This window comes from Eschrichtius robustus, chromosome 5, assembly GCF_028021215.1.
Source record: "Eschrichtius robustus isolate mEscRob2 chromosome 5, mEscRob2.pri, whole genome shotgun sequence".
NCBI classification, from domain to species: Eukaryota; Metazoa; Chordata; class Mammalia; order Artiodactyla; family Eschrichtiidae; genus Eschrichtius; species Eschrichtius robustus.
In genome coordinates this window covers 139276433-139298343 of record NC_090828.1, presented here as the reverse complement: position 1 = coordinate 139298343, position 21911 = coordinate 139276433, and the positions used below count along the sequence as shown (strand labels likewise).

General features: G+C 51.5%; 1 protein-coding gene across 1 annotated transcript in view; it reads left to right on the top strand.

The window, feature by feature from the left end:
* The window catches only part of ARHGEF4 (Rho guanine nucleotide exchange factor 4), a 125202-nt gene that overhangs the window by 97918 nt on the left and 5373 nt on the right, over nucleotides 1–21911 (top strand). The window contains 5 exon segments of the mRNA XM_068545337.1: nucleotides 6962–7101; nucleotides 18511–18690; nucleotides 19660–19836; nucleotides 19916–20095; nucleotides 21468–21700. Coding sequence (XP_068401438.1) covers nucleotides 6962–7101; nucleotides 18511–18690; nucleotides 19660–19836; nucleotides 19916–20095; nucleotides 21468–21700 — 910 coding nt within the window.

The following is a 21911-nucleotide window of genomic DNA, read 5'->3' as shown; positions in this document are numbered from 1 at the left end:
GGACCTGCCAAACTCTTTTCCACAGCAGCTGCCTTGTATATCTTTTTGAAGAAATGTCTACCCAAGACATTTGCCCATTTTTTAATGAGTTTGTTGTAGTTGCTGTTGTTCTTGAATTGTAGGAGTTCTTTATATATTTCTAGATATTAGTCCCTTATCGGATATATGATTTACAAATATTTTCTCTCATTTGGTGGGCTACCTTTTCATTTTCTTGAAAGTATCCTATGATGCACAAAACTTTAAGATTTTGACGTAGTAGCTATTTTTTTTTCTTTTGTTGCCTGTGCTTTTGGTGTCATATACAAGAAATAATTTCCACATTCAATGTCATAAAACCTTTCCCCTGTTTTCTTCAAAGAGTCTTACAGTTTTAGCTCTTATGTTTAGGTCTTTGATCCACTCTGAGTTAGTTTTTGTATACGGCATTAGGTAAGGCTCTAACTTCATTATTTTGCATGTGGATATCCAGTTTCCCAACACTATTTATTGAAAAGACTGTCTTTTCCCCCACTGACTATCTTGGCACCTTTGTCAAAAATCAACTGACCATTCATGTGAGGGTTTACTTCTGGGGTCTCTATTTTATTCTATTAGACCAATAGAATATATGTCTATCCTTGTGCCAGTATCACACTGTTTTGATAACTGTGGCTTTGTAGTAAGTTTTGAAGTCAGGTAATGTGAGCCCTCCAGCTTAGTTTTTTCAAGATAATTTTGAATATTCAGGGTTCCTTGAGATTCCATATGAATTTTAGAATAAGTTTTTCTATTTCTGTAAAAATGCCATTGGAATTTTGATAGGGATTGCATTGAATCTGTAGATTGCTTTGAGTATTATTGTCATCTTAACAATATTAAATCTATTGACCCATGAACATGGGATGTCTTTCCATTTATTTAGGTTTTCTTTTTATATCTTTCAGCAGTGTTGTAATTTTCAGTGTACAAATCTTTTGCCTCCTTGGTTAAAGTTATTCCTAAGTATTTTATTATTTTCAATGCTACTGTAGTGGAATATAAAATATTTTTGTTTTCAAATTGTTCATTGCAAGTATATAGAAATAAAACTGATTTTTGTGTGTTGATTTATATCCCCCAACTTTGCTGGATTTATTTAAAAACTCTAACAATCTATTGTGGATCTTTAGAGTTTTCTACATATAAGATTGTGTCATCTACAAACAGAAATAATTTTACTTTTTCCTTTCCAAGTTGGATGACTTTTATTTCTTTTTCTTGCCTAATTGGCCAGAACTTCCAATACTGTGTTGAATAGAAGCAGTGAAAGCAGGCATCCTTGTCTTTTCCCTAATCTCAAGGAAAAAAATTTCAGTTTCTCACCATTAAGTATGATGTTAGCTGTGAGTTTTTCATATATGGCCTTTATCATATTGGGGACATTCCCTTCTATTCCTAGTTTGTGTGTTTTTATCATGAAATAGTGTCGAATTTTGTCAATGCTCTCTCTGCATCAATTGAGATGATCATGTAGGGTTTTTTCCCTTCATTCTATTACTGTTGTATATTACATTGAATGATTTTCATATGTTGAACCATTCTTGTATTCCAGAAATAAATCCTAATCAGTCAAGATATATAATCCTTTTAATATGCTGTTGAATTCAGTTTACTAGTAGTTTACTTGTTTACTAATCCTTTGTTTAGAATTTTTGCATGTATATTTATGAAAGATATTTGTCTTCAGTTTTCTTTTTTTATAGTGTTTTGTCTGGCTTTAATGAGTTAGGAAGTATTTCTTCCTCTTCAGTATTTTGGAAGCTATGAGAAAGATTAATATTGTTATTTAAATATTTGGTAGAATTCACTAGTGAAGCCATCAAATCTTGGGCTTTTCTCTATTGGGAAGTTTGTGATTCAATTTCCCTGGTATTATAGGTCTATTCAGATTTTCTATTTCTTCTTGAGTCAGTTTTAGTACATGTGTTTTTCTAAGAATTTACTCATATAATCTAGTTTATCTAATTTGTTGGTGTATAACAGTTCAGTTGATAGTATTTTTTTATAATTCTTTTTATTTCTGTAAAATTGATAGTAATGTCCCCACTTGGCTAACTGATTTTGACAAAAGTACAGAAGCAATTCAGTAGAGGAAAGATAGGTTTTTTTTAGAAATAGTGCTGGAACAACTGGACATCCATAGGCAATAAAAATGAACCTTGACCTAAATCTCACATTTTATATAAAAAACGTCAAAATGAATCATAGGTTTAAGAGTAAAAGGTCAAATTATAAAGGTTTTAGAGGAAAAAACATAAATGAAAATCTTTTGGAACTAAGATTTGGTGAAGAGTTCTTAGATGTGACTCCAAAAGCATCACCCATAAAAGGAAAATTTGATAAATTGAACTTCATTAAAATTTAAAATTTTGCTCTGTGAAAATCCTTGTGAAGAGGATGAAAAGATAAGCAACAGACTGAGAGGCAATACATGCAAATCACATATCTGACAGAGGACTCATATCTAGAATATATACAGAACTTTCAAATCTCAACATTAAAACAATAAACAATAGAAATAGAAAATAGGCAAAAAACATGAAGAAATACCTCACCAGAGAAGATAAATGAATGGCAAATAGGCACATGAAAACATATTCCACAGCACCTGCCTTTTGGGAAATGCAAATTAAGACCAAGATGCAATATAATTATACACCTATCAGAATGTCTAAAGTATAAAATAGCGACAATACCAGATGCTGGTAAGGGTGCTGAGAAACTGAGTCTTTCATACATTGTGGTGCAAATGTAAAATGGCCATCCACTCTGGAAAATAGTTTGGCAGTTTCTTAAAAAACTAAACATTCAACTGTCATATGACTCAGCAATTGCACTCCTGGGCAATCACATTTATCCCAGAGAAATGAAAACTTATGTCCACCCAAAAAACTGTACATAAAAGTTCCTAGTAGCTTTATTTGTAACAGCCTAAAATTGGAAACCACACGGATGTCCTTCAATGGGTGAATGTTTAAAAAAATATGCACATTTATTGCATGGAGTACTAGTAAGCAATAAAAAGGAATGAAGTAAAAATACAAGCAACCACTTGGGTGGATCTCAAGGGCATTTGCCTGAGTGAAAAAAGTCAACCTCAAAAGCTTACATACTGATTGCCGTGGAGGTTACACAAATCTACACAGGTGATAAAATGACATAGAACCATTTACATGTCTTGTACCAAGGGCAGTTTCCTAGAGTCATATGAAATGTAATCATTGGGGAAAACTAGGTGAAGGGGACACAGGACCTCTCTGCAGTAGAGTCACAATACCCTATACTGTAGTTATTTCAAAATAAAAAGATTTTTTAATGCCTTAGAGGAAAAGGTATGACAGGCAACTTTCGATAGACTATAGTCTGTTTTAGATATGTGCTATGGTTACACTTTTTTAAAAAAGAGTCCTCATCTTGGGACTTCCCTGGTGACGCAGTGGTTAAAGAATCCGCCTGCCAATTCAGGGGACATGGGTTTGATCCCTGGTCCAGGAAGATCCCACATGCTGCGGAGCAACTAATCCTGTGTGCCACAACTACTGAGCCTGCGCTCTAGAGCCCGCGAGCCACAGCTACTGAAGCCCACACACCTAGAGCCCGTGCTCCACAACAAGAGAAGCCACCATAACGAGAAGCCTGCGCACTGCAACAGAGAGTAGCCCCCGCTCGCCACGATTAGAGAAAGTCCACACGCAGCAACAAAGACCCAATGTAGCCAAAAAAAATTGTTTTAATTTAAATAAATAAATAAATAAGAAAAGCTGTTTAATTTAAAAAGAAAAAAGAGTCCTCATCTTACTTAGAAACATATACTACAGTATTTACAGATGAAATTATGTCATGCCTTGGATCTAGTGGGGAGGAGATATAGATGATGAAACAAAACTGCCCACTTGTTGAGAACTGTTGAAGCTGGGTGATGGGTGTACAAGGTTCATTATACTGTTATCTCTCCCTTTGTACACATTTGAAAGTTTCCATAATAAAACAGTTTAAAAACATAAATGAAATAAAAATTATGAGGGTTCCTTGGGACTCCTGACTCTGTGTCCGGAGAAGGCTCTTAGCTCCTGCTCCCAAGCTGGGCTCAGACCACTTGGCTCCCAGGCCCAGACACAGGGTTTCCCAGGTCAGTTCAGGGGACGCCCATCATTAACATAACAGAAGACACCTTTGTCACTCTCATCCCAGGAAATTCCAAGGGTTGTAGGAGCTCTGTGCCAGGGACGGGTTGAACATCAAACATATATTTCTTATTATAAATCACAGTATTACAGATTCCAACCACACACGATAACACAAAAATCATTTCCAAGTGCATTAAAAACGTAAATGTCAAAAAAACCCTGTAAGACACAAAAGGAGAATATCTTTATAACCTTAAGGTAGAAAAGAATTTCCTAAAAACAAAAAATATAAACCATACATGAGGGCTTCCCTGGTGGCGCAGTGGTTAAGAACCTGCCTGCCAATGCAAGGGACACAGGTTCGAGCCCTGGCCTGGGAAGATCCCACATGCCACGGAGCAACTAAGCCTGTGTGCCACAACTACTGAGCCTGAGCTGTAGAGCCCCCAAGCCACAACTATTGAGCCCACGTGCCACAACTACTGAAGCCTGTGTGCCTAAAGCCCGTGCTCCACAACAAGAGAAGCCACCACAATGAGAAGCCCACGCACCGCAACGAAGAGTAGCCCCTGCTCGCTGCAACTAGAGAAAGCCCGCACACAACAACGAAGACCCAACACAGCCAAAAATAAATAAATAAATAAATTTATTTTAAAAATTAAAAATAAAAAATAAACCATATGTGATAAAATTGATAAATTTGTCTATTAAAATTAAGAACTTCTTGGGAATTCCCTGGCAGTCCAGTGGTTAGGACTCCGTGCTTTCACTGCCGAGGACCTGGGTTCGATCTGTGGTTGGGGAACTAAGATCCCACAAGCCACATGGCATGGCCAAAATATAAGTAAATAAAATAAAATAAAATTTGGAACTTCTGTTCACCAAGAGCACCTTAAAGAGACAAGACACATGGGCTTCCCTGGTGACACAGTGGTTAAGAATCTGCCTGCTAATGCAGGGGAAATGGGTTCGAGCCCTGGTCCGGGAAGATCCCACATGCCACAGAGCAACTAAGCCCATGCACCACAACTACTGAGCCTGCACTCTAGAGCCCATGAGCCACCACTACTGAGCCCACACGCCACAACTACTGAGCCCACGCACCTAGAGCCCGTGCTCTGCAACAAGAGAAGTCACTGCAATGAGAAGACCACGCACTGCAATGAAGAGTAGCCCCCGCTCGCTGCAACTAGAGAAAGCCCGTGCACAGCAATGAAGACCCAACAACGCAGCCAAAAATAAAATAAAATTTTTAAAAAATTTAAAAAAAGAGACGACACGCCACAAACAGGGAGATGATACTTGTGGCACAGATGGGTATCCAGAATAGAGGGGGAAAGTGTATGTATATAAACCATACATACATAGAAATATATTTTTACATTAATGATTATATTAAAGATAAACAACTCAATAGACAGACACTTCACATTAAAGGAAATATAGATAATCCATAAACATAGAAGATAAGATGTTCAACACATTAGTAAGCAGGAATTTTAAATTAAAACTACACTAAGATCCCATTTCATACCTATCGGCCTGTCAAAAATGAAACTGTCTGACAATGCCCATCCCAAGAGTTGGGAGGATGTAGAGTTGGAAACATTCATACACACTGTCTGAAGTCTAAGTTGGTAAGATAGCTTAGGGGACAGTTTGGCATACCCGGGACCCAGGGATGCCATACCTAGGTGTCTATACCCAGGAGCGTGAATTCACCCCACGGGTAATGGTTTCATCCAAGAGGGCGAAAATCTTAGGTATTACAATGGTTTGTGATCCTCCAAAGAGCAATAGGACTTTAAAATATACAGTATATTCGTGGTACTAAAATTTCATTGGGGTCAATAGGAAAACAATGTATAAAAGGCTCTTTGGGCGGGGGCAATAACGAAAAAGAGGTTGGGAAACACTGGGAGAAAGTCTGCGACCTATGCTCAGGCGGCACGTGGATGTGTCTGCAGCACCATCATTTGTACCAGCAACAGCATGGGAAACACCCGATGTTCTGCAGCAGTGCAGTGTGCCTGCAAAACTGCAAATACAAAATGCAAGACTGTGCATCAGGGAGACTGAATCATCACAACTACATGAGCTGTTGAGTAAAAAAGTCAATCAGAGAAGAAAAGTTACTGGATGGTTCCATTTACATGAGGTCAAACCGTGCAAAACTCAACAGAAATAAATGCTAAAACAAAGACAGCCTGGGTATAATTTATAAAAAGCTTGAAATATTGGATATCTCTAAAGGAGAGAGAGGGGAATGGGATTGGAGTAGGATATACAGGAGGTTGAATTCTAAGATTCTGGTATTTTCTAAAACAGGATGATAAGTACCACAGGTGTTCATTTTATTAATTTTCAAACAATATTTGCATGTATATACTGTATATTTCTTTGGAGAGATTATATATATGTTTAATAAGAAGTTGTTAGCATTTTTAAGGGCCTTATGCCATGTATGAGGTACGGTAAAGTATACTATGTATACCTGACACATTGGTAAGTGGTTTTGAATTGAATTCAGCGGGAGGGGACTCGAGTGTCATGCCACGGCGCATAGTTGTGTGTCCTTGTTTACGGAGCTGGTGGGGACTGAATGGTAGGTGATTTACAGTGACGTGTGAAAGTCGACCAGTGCACTTTTTCAACCAGACTGTGTCTCTGCAGCAAGAATGGTGTGAGCACCTGGCCCCCAGACCCTCTCCCTCCTCTTACAGAAGGAGCGTTTATCCCGGAAAGGCTCGTCTCCTTCTCCGCGTGTCCCCTCCCTCGCTCCTCCTCAGCAGCTGCTCTCTCTGTCCTTCCAGCCCTCCCTGATGGAGCTCTGGACACGGCGCTCCGTGCGGACGAGGCGGGCAGTGAGGAAGACCCGTACGATGACGTGCACAGCTCCAGCCACCACTACAGCCACCCTGGAGGGGGCGGCGAGCAGCTGGCCATCAACGAGGTAGGGTCAGGGCTGCATGGCTGAAGGGATGGGGCTGGGACGCACGGCCTGGCCATCGGGGCGACTTCAGCACACTCATGCAGGCCTTGGATGTCCACAGTCTGTGTTCCAAGCAGATGACAGTGGCACCGGCGTGCACTCCACACAGTTTCAGCCTGTGGCTCTCACTTTAGAATGTGGTGTCCACGAGCAGAGCTTGTCAAATCCAGGACCCTCCCCTCAGCCCTCAAGGGGCCTAGAAGGAACCCAGAATAGCAGGTGTTGTACCCAGGACCTGTGATGTAACTCCTGTAACGCCGTCCTGGATGGAAGAAGCTCTGCTTGGCAGGAGGGAGGCCAGGGCTTAGCCCCTGGCCTCTCAACCAGTTGCCTGGGCAGGACCTGGGCAAGGCACGTGATTTCTTCCCTATTGACTCCAAGAGCTCAGAGAGTATTGCTGTTGCTATGACAACTGTGTAGTATATGTTACCACTTTTCACTGTTCCTACCTAAGCAGAAGAGATCAGTACGAAACTTCATCTAGGCAAAACTGGTCCCCATGCCAAGTCCTCCTTTTGTATTCTCCAAGGAAGGAGAAATTTCGAGACCTGGACGCCCCTCTGTTTTTCTCACTCATACATCTATTTTCTTCCCTTCTTCTTTTTCACTTAATTTGGAGAAGGCTGTTGAACATAATGTGGTAGGTAACTGGCACAAGCACGTGTCCATAACAGCACCACATTCTCCTCTTGGCCATGATATAAATGTATTTCTCCTTCATTAAAACGAGAATCGGACCACCCACGATCTTGCAGAAGATTTTCCCCTCACGAGATCAATGTACAAACAGTTAGCTTCTAACATTTCTGGAGCCCTTCGGGAGTGTGGTGCCCTCATTACCTACCTGACAGTCACCAGTGCACCAGTGCTTCCCACAGGCCCGGCTCTGAATGATGATTTAAAATAGCCATTAAATAATGATTTCATCAAAATCCATGATGCAGAAGGAATAAACATCCAAATAAGTTGGTTTTTCCAATATATGAAGCCTTTCTTTAAGTGCTTCTCATAAACTATTTTGAATGGAAGGGGCTCCAAAATGATGTCATCTTAGCAGAATTCACAGAGAATGGTTTGCTTTTTCTTGAAGATTCAGCCACCCTCAGTCTTGGGGCCCAGCCATGGTGGGAGGCCATGTGGGGCAGGGGGAGATCCTCTCACACCTGGATGGGAGCTCCTCCCTGCCAGCGACCAGGTGTGGAGATCTGAGCAGGTAGCCTCTGAGTGCTGAACTGTAAAATAGGATGACCGTACGGTTACAGGAGGACGGACAAACGTAAGTAACGTGGCACGCAGTGGGTTCTCAACCTCCGGTGACGAGGATGGTAATGAGGAGGGAATAGTAACATAAAGCTTTCCGGGACTCTGGAGGGGTGTGGGGTTATCTGATTGGCCATCAGTGCTGCGTCGTTAGAGCTCTCGTGTCTGCTTTTTATAGCTGTTCATCTCCTACCTGGTGGTGGAATCTGGTCCATCACATCGTGCTGCCGGTGGGGAGGTGCCTTTTTGGCCCTTGACAAATTGTCCATTCTAAGATGCTTTGGATGAGGAGAGCCAAGAGCCAGGAGTGCTCTAGAAGAACAAATAGGCTCTGGCCAAGGGCAATGAAGGCAATTTAGACCATGAATTGTATAGGACCTATTTGAGCTGCTTAGAGAACTTGTTTCCTGTTTGGTTCAAAGGTCCTGCCTGATATTTGAGGTTACTGAGTGGACAGGGTGCTGGTGGTGTACCTGTGTTTAGAGCTCTCAGTGCTCCCAGGGTGCTGGTCTTCCCTGGACCCTGGGCGAGCGCCCAGGGTGGGATGAGAATGCAGCATGCCACGGAGGGGGACGGCCAGGCCAGGCAGCAGAGCCCCTCCAGTGATACAAGGCTGACACGGGGCAGGGGCTGGGCTGCTGGCTAGTGGAGGACCTGCTGCAGGTCATTCCCGTCTCGGGCCTCTGTTTCCTCTGTGTGGGGTGAATGAGGCCCCTGGGCCCCACTGGCATGTAGGAGAGTCACCGTGCCCAGGTGTACTGGGTACCCGGGAAAGGCTTATTCGTTACGATTCCTTGGCAGCATTAAATAGATTCACCTTATCAGGAACTCCAAAGAGACATAAGAGGTGATTCTCCGATGACAGGCTGGTTCCCCCAGCCTTGCGAGAGCAGCACGTCCTGCTCTGCACCCCCGGCCCCTCTGGCACGCACAGCTCTTGCATGTGAGGCAAGAAGGCTTACTGGGGGCCAATGTGGCTTTCAGGCTTGGAGATAATAGAAGCAACACGTGTCAGAGAGAAGTCCACACTAAATAGCATCTGGCTTGCTCTAAACTCACACGTGCACTTGTATTTTCTAAGAATACGTTGGTGTCATGTTCTAAATTGGGACGCTGTCTCATTCCTAGTGACCTAAGGAGTGATCGCTCTTCAATTTCCTAAGCAGGAGGCAACCGAAACCACCTGGCCTGAGGAGCAGGCGACGCAGGGGGGCAGCGAAGCCCTTTTGTGTCCTGGGTACATGAGGAGCGCGTGTGTGACCACGTGAAGATCTGAGTGTGCGGTGTGCGCATGTGTGTCGCATGCATGTGACACACACTTACTGAGTGTTTAGTGTGTGTCAGGCAGTGTCTCAGGTCTGGGACAGAGCTGTGCAGAGGACATCGTCCTGCCTTCCGGGAGCCGACCGCCGGGGTGGCGGCAGGCACTGCCCGTCTATGTGGGCACCTGGCCTCGTCTGCATGTGCCCCAGTGGAAGGAGAAGGGGGCACGGTGTCTTGTTCATCCTGTATCCTCTGCCCCTAACTTGTGCCTCGTGCCTTGTGACTGTCCAGTTCCTGCAGGATGAGTTAACATCAGGGCCCAGAAGTGTCCCCTCTCCTTTCAGTATTGTCCCCTCCAGATGCCCGTGACCCGGGCCCAGGCCTGGGCCTGTCTGCTCAATTCCTCACCCTCCTCCCACCCTCTCCCTGCCTTCCACAGCTCCGGCCATGTTCTGCTGAGCTGGCGTCACCCCTGAGGTCAGGCCTGAAGACATTCTTAGCCCAGGGATTTTTTTTCTGAAGAGTTGAGGGCTGAAAGTAGGCAGTGTCTTTGGAAGACATTGTTCTTGTTTCTTTTTAACCCCCCCCCACCCCAAGTTGTAAGATGGGACCGGCTCCCAGCCAGGAGGCCTGGGGTCTCCTGGTGCCCACCCACTGCCCTGCAGATGGCAGTCTCCCCTCCGGGCCAGGCCAAGCTGTGCTGGAGGACGGCACGCGTGTGGAGCTGGGCTTCCCCTCAGCTCTGCCCACTTCCTGCACGGAGCTGAGGGCCTTCGAATGTCCAGCTCCCCTCCAAACACCTGTGTGTAGATCTGCTCTGATGGCCCTGCTCCAGGAGGGCAAGGTGGGGCTGAGGGCAGCTCCTGGATCATCCTGCGGAGAGAAGATGACACCCAGACTAGAGGGCAGACAGACATAAAGCTTGTCCTCCAACCTGGGGCTTAAAGTGTAAAAGGAGCTTTGCCGATAACTAGGCCAGCACAGCAGGTGGGAAGCAGGACTGGCCTGGCCCACCAGGCCATGGGGTCACCAAGGACGGAAGACAGTCTGGCCATCCACCTACTCCCAGCACTTCTCGGTGGAGCATTTAGAGAACACCGCAGGATGCGAGGCTGGCTTGTGACCACCCCTTCCTGGAGGCAGTCTGACCCTCTCTCCAGGAGTTTCTGCCTTCCCCGGTGCCTGTGACCCTGGGTATCTGTCCCCACACCTGACCTGGCTCTTGCACCCCCTCCCCGACCCCAGGGAGGAGCCCAGTACTGGTCAGGGCTCCAGACCCCTCACGCGCGCCGTGAGCTGGGTGACAAATGGACGTAGGTCTCCGAGAGACGGGGCAGGAGCAGCTCGAGGCCCCAGCGCCAGGCCTGCAAGTGTCCATGGCCGGCAGCCCAGAGCAGCCTTCCTCTTCCCTCACCCTCCCGAAGCCCTGTCCCAGACACCTAGGTCACCCCCGCTCCATGGCAGTCCTGCCCCTCACAGACCTGCACACCCACCCAGCTAGCCTAGCGGGCCAGGCCCTGCTGCCTCTTCTACTTAACTTCTCCTCCCTGGCTTGGATCCTTTCAGCCTGAATCTTTCCAGGGCCTGGGCCTTTGTTTTCAAGCTTTTTTGGCTTTGTTTTTGGTCATGAAATACACACAGAAATACTGTTGCTACTATCTTCCCTGCCGTCCACCCAGATAACCGGGATCCGAAGGCTGGGTGCCCCGGGGTGGGGCAGAAGCCACCTCTCAGTCCTCCATCCCGGCCCAGGTTCAAGGTTCTTCTGCCACTTAAAGTCTCCCAGGCTGCTCAGCTGCACAGGGGACACAAGCGTCATCCCAGAACTGGGCCGTGGCTGGAGTCCTGAAGCTCGCCCTCGCGGCCAGGCGGCAGCAGGAAGGTCCTGTAGACCCACAGCGCTCAGTGCTGCGCCGACCAGTGGCTTCCTGGAACCACCCTGCCTGGTGGCCTGAGGTCACGCAGCCCACCGTGCCCTCCTTCCTGGGTGTCCGATGGCTCTGCAACCACAGGGGCACAATGACTCAAGTCAGGGGTGCGAGCCACACCCCACCAGAGGCGTCACACAGTTTTACCGGTGCTGGGATTTGGGGCGGTAGGGAGTCCCCACAATCCTCGTGAGAGCTTGAGGGAGAAAATCTTGAGCCAGTTTTTTGAAGAACTGGGCAGGAAAAGAAGACTCTTTCCCCCAACTAGACAGATAGGCCCAGGTTGAATCTGCAGATCTGAGGGGGGCAGACAGCCCCTCTGGACACATCCCAACCCTCCTCTGCCACACACACAGGTACCCACCTGCGCACATACATCCCAGCATCCACTTGCACTCTTTGGCAGGATGGTGACGTCCACAGGTACCCTCGTCTCTACTCACTCACATGCATATAGAGCTGGCACACACACACGGAACCTGAACATACAGCCACCCACAAGGGAACACCCAGCCTCTGCACGTAATCCCTCCATTGGCTTCTCCTGCCCCAGGAGCCGCAGAGCTGACCATGGAGCCCGGAAACCTCTGCCCACTTCTGAGCTGCTTTTCAGTCTCCTCGGCCCCCCTCAGCTGCAGCCTCCTGACCCTTCAGAGGGGCACGGTGACTGTGACAGAGCTCCTCACTGTGGATGGAATGACAGGCTTGCACATGAGCTCTGAGCCCTGCAAGGTTAAGGTTGCAAGCTCTGTCTGGGAGGCAGTAGAAACTCCCGGGTACCTGACATAGGGTTTTTTTCAAAAGCTGCTGAACCACGTGCAGAAGAATGAAATTGGACCCTCAAAAATCAACTCAAAATGGGATTAAAGACTCAAATGTAAGACCTGAAACCATTAACCTACTAGAAGAAAACAGGGGAAAAGCTTCTTGGCATTGTTCTGGGCCATGATTTTTGTATATGACACATTTGAAAAGCACAGGCAGCAAGAGCAAAAATAGACAAGTGGGATTGCATCAAACTAAAAAGCTTTGCACAGTAAAGGAAACCATCAACAGAGTGAAAAGGCAATCTATGGGGTGGGAAAATATATTTGCAAACCATATATCTGATAAAGGGTTAATATCCAAAAATCTCTAAGGCACTCACAACTCAATAGAAAAAAAAAAAAAAAAGAACCCAAAAAACAAACCAGAAATAATAATAATAATAACACAATTAAAAAATGGGCAAAGAGACCTGAATAGACATCTCTTAAAAGAAAATGCCCAACGTTACTGGACATTCAAATATCGGGGAAAGGCAAACCAAAACCATGAGACATTACCTCACACCTTACAATGGCTATTATTAAAAAGACAAAAGATAAGTGTTAGTGAGGATGTGGGAAAAGGAAACCCTTACACACCGTTGCTGGGAATGTAAACTGGTTCAACCACTTTGGACAACAGTGTGGAGGTTCCTCAGAAAATTTAAAATAGAACTATTATATGATCCAGCAATCCCATTCCTGGGTGTATATCCAAAGGAAATGAAATCAGGATCTTGAAGAGATATTTGCACTCCCATGTTCACTGCAGCATTATTCACAATTGTCAAGATATGGAAGCACCTAAGTGTCCGTCAACGGATGAATGGATGAAGGAAAATGTGGTATATATATTATTCAGCCTTAAAAAAGAAGGAAATCCTGCCCTTTGCAACAAGGTGGATGAACCTAGAGGACATTATGCTAAGTGACACAGAAAGACAAATACTGCATGATTGCACTTATATGTGTAATCTAAAAGTCAAACTCATAGAATCTGAGAGTAGAGTGGCTGCCAGGGGCTGGGGGAGAGAGAAGTGGAAAGATGTTGGTCAAAGGGTACAAAGTTTTAATTATGCAAGATGAATAAGTTCTGGGGATCTCATGTACAGGATGGTGAGTATGGTTAACAATACTGTATTGTACTTGAAATTTGCTGAGTGGTTAGTTCTTAAAGTGTTCTCATCACACAGACAAAATGGTAACTCTGTGAGGAGATGGAAATGGTAATCCAGCCACCACAGTGGCTTGATTGTGGTGGTCATTTTACAGTGTATGTCAAATATCAAGTCGTACGCCTTAAATATATACAATTTTTGTCAGTCATACCTAGGTGAAACGGGGGAGGGAGGGTTAGCGGCTGAAGAAGCCAGCTGCTTTCCCATAGGAACAAAATGCCGCTCTGATGGGCAAGGTCAGTAGGAGAGGTCCTGAGTCAGGGCCTTTCTGGAGCATCTCAGCACGGATCTGCCCGTCTGTCCAGAGTTCAAGTTCCTGGGCGAGTTTGTGACAGAGCAAATCGACCTTTCAGAGCCGCATTTACTCATCTGTGCTGTCGGGGCCAAGGGCAGCCCTTGGTGTTAGGACTCAGAACCCCTGGCCCCCGGCACCCCAAGCGCTACTGTGGTCATCTATGCGCCCGGCCGGCGCGGAGCCAGGACCGCGGAGACACCTCGGGAGGAGGCGCCCCGGGCCGAACGCGGCGCAGGCGGGAGCCGCCCGGCCCGGCCCCGCCCCCAGCCCCGCCCCCGCCGGCGGCCGGGTCGCTGGGCCGGGTCTTGGGGGACGCGGCGCGCGCGGCGAGGGAGAAGCCCCGGCCCGGGGAGCGCGGCGGCTCCGCCCCGGCTCTGGGCACTCCGGCAGCCCCGCGGCTGCCCTGTCGCCGCGGGATCCCCGGGCGCGCGGAGCCGGGAGGCTGGGCGCCATGGCGAGGGCCCCGCAGTCCCGGCGCCGCCCAGCGCCGCCCGGGAGCGTCTTGCGCGCCCTCCTGCGCTGCAACCTGCCCCCCGGCGCCCAGCGCGTGGTGGTCTTCGCCGTGCTGGCGCTGCTCGTGCTCATCAATGTCGTGCTGATATTCCTGCTGGCCTTCCGCTGACCGCCGGGGTGAGTGGCGCCGGCGTGGGCCCCCTCCGCCGCTGCGCGTCTTTCCTGCCTCCCGGCTCCGGCTGTGGCCCCCCCAGCCTCCAGCTGCCCGAGGCGGGGCCCCGAGAGCCCCGCAGCGCCCCTCGAGGGGAGGCCTACCCCTCAAACCCGTGAGCTGGGGCCCGTCTGTGTGCTCGTCCCCCGGGGCACGGCCGGGTGGGTGACTCAGGGGCGCGGTGACCCATGTGCCATGGAGTCCTTAACGTCTTAACGTCTGTCGTGTGTGTGTGTGTGTGTGTGTGTGTGTGTGTGTATGTGTGTGTGTGTGTCACTGAGGGTGCAGATGCAGCTGTGGCCGCGGCTGTCTGGTTGTCAGGGAACCTTACACATGTGACCATGTGACCACCGTGTGAGCGGATCTGGACATGCCTTCCTGTGCGGGTTGAGAGATGTCTGAGGATGAGTGGGCCCCTCTGCTTATGTTGCCTGCAGTTGCTTTTCCCACTTTAGGTGTTAGATAAGTGGTCTCAGTCAGCGTGCCCCCCACTGCAGGCACGGCCGCCCCCCACCCTGCCCCTTGCAGGTGGGCACCCCTGGGCTGCGTGCGCGGGGGCCTGTGGGATCTGCGTCGTGTTCCCAGACTGTGGCGTGGACTCCTCCACCAGCGTGCATGTGTGAGACAGCTGGGAGGTGGGGCAGGGTGGGGAGGGTGACGGGTGGTCATCAGGGGGCGCTTTGCGGCAGAGCCTGGCTTTCCCAGCCCTGTCAAACTCTCAGAGGCACGAAAGGGGATCCAGCACCCTGTCCCTGGCTTGTCTTCGTCCTGAAATTGCCTCCTGCCGTCCGGGACAGTCCCCCACCTGCCTCCACATAAACACGCTGTACCTCAGAGCCAGCGTATGCTCCCCACTGCCAGGCCAGGAGGGAGCCCGGACCCCTCGCCCCTGGGCCTGCCCAGCCTGGGTTTTGGCTTCAGTGCAGCTGCACCTCAGACAGAGTGCCAGGAAGGGCCTCTGTCCAGAAGCCCACCCAGCACCGGCCCTGGCAGCCTCCGGGCTGTCCTGAAAGTAGAGTGCGTCTCTGACCTCTTGGAGCTACATCTTGTCTTAGTGACATCACGTAAATGGTTAGTGTCGTAGCTGTAACTCGTCTGAGCACCTCCTGTTTGTGGATCTACACGGGAGCTTGGTGACCCAGGCAGAGCCCACTGTTACTCTGGGTTCTGATGGGGACCGAGGCACAGGGGTATCAGGGGAGTTGCTCATGGCTGTGTGTCTCAAGTCCCCTGTGCCCAGCAAGTCGCTGGGACAAGGAAGTGACAAAGGTCACCCTACCCTACCCCCTGCCATCAAGGGCTTCTAGGTGACTGGTCAGGATGGGTATGGGGGCTTGTCCATAAAGGTGTAAGGAGTCCTGGTCTCTCTGGGAGGCTCTGCCTCTTTGCCCCACACCTGGAGCCCTTCCCAAAGCTGAGCAGGAAACCACCTGCGGAGGACCCGCACCTCTCCACAAGGGCCGGCGGAATAAAGCGGGGGCAGGCAGGAGGCACTGGGCCATGCAAGCGGGGATTTTGCTCAGGGCTCATTTGAGGGAAGGTGGGGACAGGGGGAGATGCCTGGCCTGATTAATATCAGGCGGGACTAACCTGGGAAGGGAACTGGTCAGAAGCTGGGCTGTGTGGGGTGTGTCTGCAGTGCTTCCTCCCTGCCTGGGCTCTAGCAGTGGGGACTCCCTCCATGCTGTCCTGGGGACTAGCGCGTGCAGCTCGTGGGACCTGAGGATGGACGGCATCCACCTGCGATCTAGCAGATTGTTCTCAAGAGATCAGAGTGTAGCATCCCATTAGCCAGCCTGTGAATGTGCACTGGCAGGTGCGTGCCGGGGGACGTGCAGGAACAGGGAGTCAGAACACCCACTTCCCCAGGATCAAAACTACGAAGCTTAATAAACCAGTTTCGTTCCCTGCCAGATTCAAACCTCAGGTTACGAAAGCAGCTCCAGGGGTGAACCCTCCCCAGTCTCCGTAACTCATCACTCAGAACGTGCAGACCTTCCCAAATAGTCTCCATCCTGATGGGCAAACTCACCCTTGGTCAGTGTCCCTGTACGGGAATGTTCACCTGCAGCCACGTCCTCACTGGCTCAACTACACCACCTTTGAGCCACTCTGCTTCCTCTTGGTCTAGGGCCAGATCCTCTGAGGGCTGGATGGCAGCCTGCTTGTGCCCGCGTGCCGGCTGTGGGCCGCCCAGCCTGATGCCTGCTCCCGGGCTGCAGCTGGCCAGCTCTTCTCACGTGGCCTCGCTGAATCCTCTGGTCTCATCCTGGCTGCACTGCAGCCAGGAGGTTTCTCCCTGCAGAAGAGGACAAGCCTGTAGTAGGTCTTCTTAGCTGGGATGAGTACAGTGGTTTCTTGAGGAGGCCTGCAGCCCCCAGGATTAGCCCAGTGCTGTCTGCCCAGGGTCCCTGGGTGGGCCACGGGAATCTGCAGCCCTCGAACAGCTGCTGCTGTGAGGATGGGTGTACACATAAGCTGTGGATTATTCTGAAGAGTGGTTTCACTGGGGTTTGGAGTGGGTTTAAACCCGAGAAAACATGAAGAACCTTATGGTGGTTTGTGAACGTGCTTTCTCAGGCCCTACCCTGGAGGAAGGGCCCAGCCTGAGTGGGCTCCAGTACCCAAGCACCACCCCCTCGCTTCTCACCCTGTCCCTTTGGGGTGCCGTGGAAACAAGTGAGTGGAACTCAGGTGGAGACCCGGCCAGTCCTGCTGCACCCCACTCTGGTTCCCATTTCGGTGGGAGGCTTACCATGCACACCACCCTGGGAGCACCCAGAGAAGGCCCCCGACTGGGCAGCAGCTCTGAGGAGGAAACAGCACAGAGGCCCTGCCTGGTGATGCCCCAAGGCCTTGACTGCTTAGCCAAAAAGCCAGCCCAGGTCTGTGACAATCAGAGCCAACACTTGGTCCCAGGAGAGAGGGGCACAAACCTCGCCTCCTGGGCAGCCCCCAGCCCACTGCTCCTCCTGCCCGAAGCTCGCGGAGCCACTCGTCATTCACGGAGTAGACACTGAGCCCACGTTACATGAGCAGGAGTCAGCCCAGTGCAAACGGAGCTCTGAGCACAAGGGCTGCCTGGGAGGGGAGCATCCCTCCTGATGCGATTTCTGATCACGTGGGAGGGAGGAACCACGCCAGTCATTTCCGGAGAGAGAAGTTAATATAGAGAATTGTTAGCCAGGTATAAAGTGGGTGACTCAGTCGCTAAGTGCTCAAGAACAGCCCTGAGGTTTCTGTTACAGAGGTGGCAACTGCGAGATGTTCCTTCCTCTCTAGAGCTGGGGAATAAAGGAAATAGACTGGAATAATTAAAACTGAGAATTCTGTGAGCTGGAGACCTAGAACTCTGAGGAGAGGTGCTGCTCAGCTGGTGCCGAGGGGGCCACGAGACTGGCTCTGCAAGCGTTCAAGAAACACTGCAGACCGGATCCAGCTACTGCAGTGGCTGGGCACCAGCAGACCTGGGGAAGTGGTGTTTGCTGCTAATCAGGTGGTCTACTGCAGGTCCACAGGAAGCCACTAAGAAGGAGCAAGCCTCCTCCCTCTCCAGTTCTCAGGTCCCCTCCAATGCCGCAGGGGACAGCCGGCACAGCAGAGATGCAGCCAGCAGTGCCCCAGGCCAGCCTCACGGAGCACAGCAGAGACACGGGGGAAGCTGAGAGGCAGGAGTTTAATCGCGGCCCAGTGGGGACGGGGACAGGAGGAAGGTGTGCCCTGTGCGGGGGAGGGAGCAGCACACTCGCCCTCAGATGCTGTGGCTCCCCCGGATTCTAGCAATCAAGGAACAAGTTCACCGCCAGTCTAGACATGCCCTGGGCACAGCCCTGCCCCCCGAAGAGCGGCTGGCTCAGAGGGAGCCTCCGTCCGCCCCTCTGTACCACGAGTCAGGATCCCCCCCTCCCAGGGGTGGGGGGCAGAGGGCAGGGGCACCCTCTCCCCCGTGACCTGCCCTGCCTGGTTCTCTCCACAGCTCATCAGCGATGGCAGTGTGGTCTGTGCTGAGGCACTCTGGGACCATGTCACCATGGATGACCAGGAACTGGGCTTCAACGCCGGGGACGTCATCGAAGTAATGGATGCCACCAACAGAGAGTGGTGGTGGGGCCGGGTCGCTGACGGCGAGGGCTGGTTTCCAGCAAGCTTTGTGCGGGTACGGCACTGGCCCGAGCTTCTCCTAGCCCCGTAAAGAGGCAGCTGGCTCTGCTCAGCAGTGCAAGCCTGAAACTGCTCTGGGGTCTGAGGTGCTGCGTGTGCGCCTCCCACTCATAGCTGCGCTGGGACTGCAGGCTGGGGGCTGGGTGGGCGGGTGGGTGTCAGGAAGCCCAGCCTGGGAATCGAGACTCAGCCAACTCCAACCCTGCCCCTGCCCCTCCCTCCAGGAGTCCTCAGCGGCCAGAGAAGAACGGGTCAGAAATGTGGTCCCCTCCGGGCGCGGGGAGGGGGTCTGCGTGTTAAGAGTACAGCCGCCACAGCCGGCTGGGCTTCCCAGGCATCTCCAAAGCGCTGTGCAGACCATCTGCGCGGGGCATCTCAGTTCTAACTTTCACAACAGTCCTGGGATCTGGGAGCCGTCGCTACGCCTGAGGAAACTGAGGCAGGGACAAGCTAAGTCTTTAACCCAAGAGATCACGGGAGCGAACCCAGACCTAAGGCAGCCTTTGGCCTCCAGGGAAGGAATCCAGGCGCAGCCTCCAAACCAGGCGGAGGGCCGTGGGGAGGGGAGTGCTTCTCGTGCCCCAGACCTGGAGGAACAGCCCTCTCTGCACCCCGAGCCTCTCCTAGTTGCAGTCCCAGAGCCGGCAAGGCCACATCACCCGGCCGCTTCCTTCACAGCCCCTAGAGGGCCCAGTGTGAGCAGGCGCTGGTTCAGAACCCCTGTAGTGAGCGTGTGCCCGGTTCCGAGCTCTACGCCTCGCAGAGCCGAATGTACGGGGGAGGACGGCGAGCGGGGCGCCTTCGGACCTGGCGTGCCCTGTCCCTGTGGGCCTTGTGCGGGTGATGGAGGAGCTTCCTGCCCCTGCGGTCCTGTGGGTCCTCCGAGCCTCAGCTCCCCGCCGCCGCCGGGTGGGATGCAGGGCGCTGACCCCCGAGGGACGCTGACCAGCCGCGTTGCCTGCAGCTGCGGGTGAACCAGGACGAGCCCGCGGACGACGAGGCGCTGGGGACCGGGCACGGCGGGGACGGGGACGGCGGGGCCGAGGCGCAGAGCAGCAAGGACCAGATGCGGACCAACGTCATCAACGAGATCCTCAGCACCGAGCGAGACTACATCAAGCACCTGCGCGACATCTGTGAGGTGAGGCTGGCGGGCAGGCGGGCTGGCGGGGCCGGGGGTGGAGGGGACCCAGGGTAAGCCTGGCCGCCCGCGCGCCCAGGGCTACCTCAGGCAGTGTCGCAAGCGCGTGGACATGTTCAGCGAGGAGCAGCTGCGAACCATCTTCGGGAACATCGAGGACATCTACCGGTGCCAGAAGGCCTTCGTGAGGGCGCTGGAGCAGAAGTTCAACCGGGAGCGGCCACACCTGAGCGAGCTGGGCGCCTGCTTCCTGGAGCACGTGAGCAGAGCGCCCTGGGGCCCTGCTCCCGGGCCCACCCCCGAGGCCCTCACCGTGTGCAGCAGCCCCCGACCCCCCCCCGTCTCTGCTGGGGGCTCTGCCCTGCCCCACTGTCCCTGGCTCCGACCGCTGTCACCCTTCCACTCTATTGTAGAAGTGTCTCTGCTTCTGGGGGTCAGGGTGGGGTGAGGTGGGCAAACCAAGCTGGAGAAGGCTCCTTGGAGCAGGCGGGCCTAGGCTTTGGCCCTGGAGAGGATCTGCTTGGGACAGAGGTGGGCTGGGCCACCTGCTGAACACCCCAAGGGCTGTTCCTGGCGAATTCTGGGATTCCTCTCACAGTGAGCACGCGGGAATTGAGGTTGAATTAGTTCTTACTTCCACTCTAAATGCCAGTTGACACTTAGCCAAGGTTCATTGGACTCGTCTGGGCTAGGTGGACTCCTTCTTGTTTTTATCCCTCTCCTGTGGCAGTCATGTGGGGTTGAGCAGAGGATGCCTAGCTCAGCCCAGCAAGGACAACCTGGGCTCCTTTCCGACTACTAGCAGTGGGGGGTTGGCGAGGCCCTTCCACCCCTCTCCAGTGGCAGGAGGAAAGCTGAGGAGGGTGACCTCAGGAGCAGGTGGTGGGTCTGGGTACCCGAGTGAGTGTGGGATTTGGGTCCCAAATTATTCATCAGGCAGAGTTGTGACGGGGGAACGGGAAATAGGGCATGTCTAACAGGCACGCTATCCGCATCACCCAGTGTGACCATCACAGCAGCCTGGCGGGCAGCCAGCTGCCGCTACCCTCCTTTCCCACCCAAGTCCACGAAGTCCTAGGTCAGACCTAGGTCTCCCTCTGGCTCCAGGTAGATGACAGTTACACACAAAAACAGGCACAGTGAGTCTCCCGTACAACCCACACGCAACATGGATATATCTATGTCACGTGGTGTTGAATAAAGTTTGACAGCAGCTGTCTTCAGATGGGAGGCCAGAGCTTTGTGAGGAAGAAGCAAAACACTGGGCTGAGGAGGAAGACAGCCGGGAGGCACAGCCGTCGGGATCTCTCTTCATCTCCCTCTCTCTCCTTTTGGGCCGTGATATCCCTTCCTTATTAGTATCATTGATTTCACCCAAAAACCTGGCATACTGTCAAAATATCTGGTGAGGGCCCTGCAGAGAAAGCTAGGTGGCGACGGGCACGCGCATGCCTGAGTTTTCTGTGGTCTTTCACGTCCCTGGGCACGATTCTGCGTAGCTTGTGCCCAAAGATGTAGGTAGACAGAGCCTGGGCCCCCTGAGCTCCCTCCCGCCCCCTCCTCCTCCCCAACACTGCCCGTGGCCTGGGGGAGCGGGAGGCAGCCGTCCTCACCTCCAGCTGTGCCCACAGCAAGCGGATTTCCAGATCTACTCAGAGTACTGCAACAACCACCCCAACGCCTGCGTGGAGCTCTCGCGCCTCGCCAAGCTCAGCAAGTACGTGTACTTCTTCGAGGCCTGCCGACTGCTGCAGAAGATGATCGACATCTCCCTGGATGGCTTCCTGCTGACACCTGTGCAGAAGATCTGCAAGTACCCTCTGCAGCTGGCTGAGCTGCTCAAGTACACGCACCCCCAGCACAGGTAGGAGGGTGCTGGGGGAGGTTTGTTGAGGCTTATAGTGTGCTGGGCACTGCTGCGGGCACTGGGGTGACAGCACAGACCGAAACGTACAACAATCCCAGCCTTCATGAGCTGTCCTTGCAGTGAGGGACTGTGCTGAATGAAGTTGAATAGGATATTAAGTTCTGCTCTGTGCCTCGTTTATGGAGAAGATGGGGGTATGCACTTGACA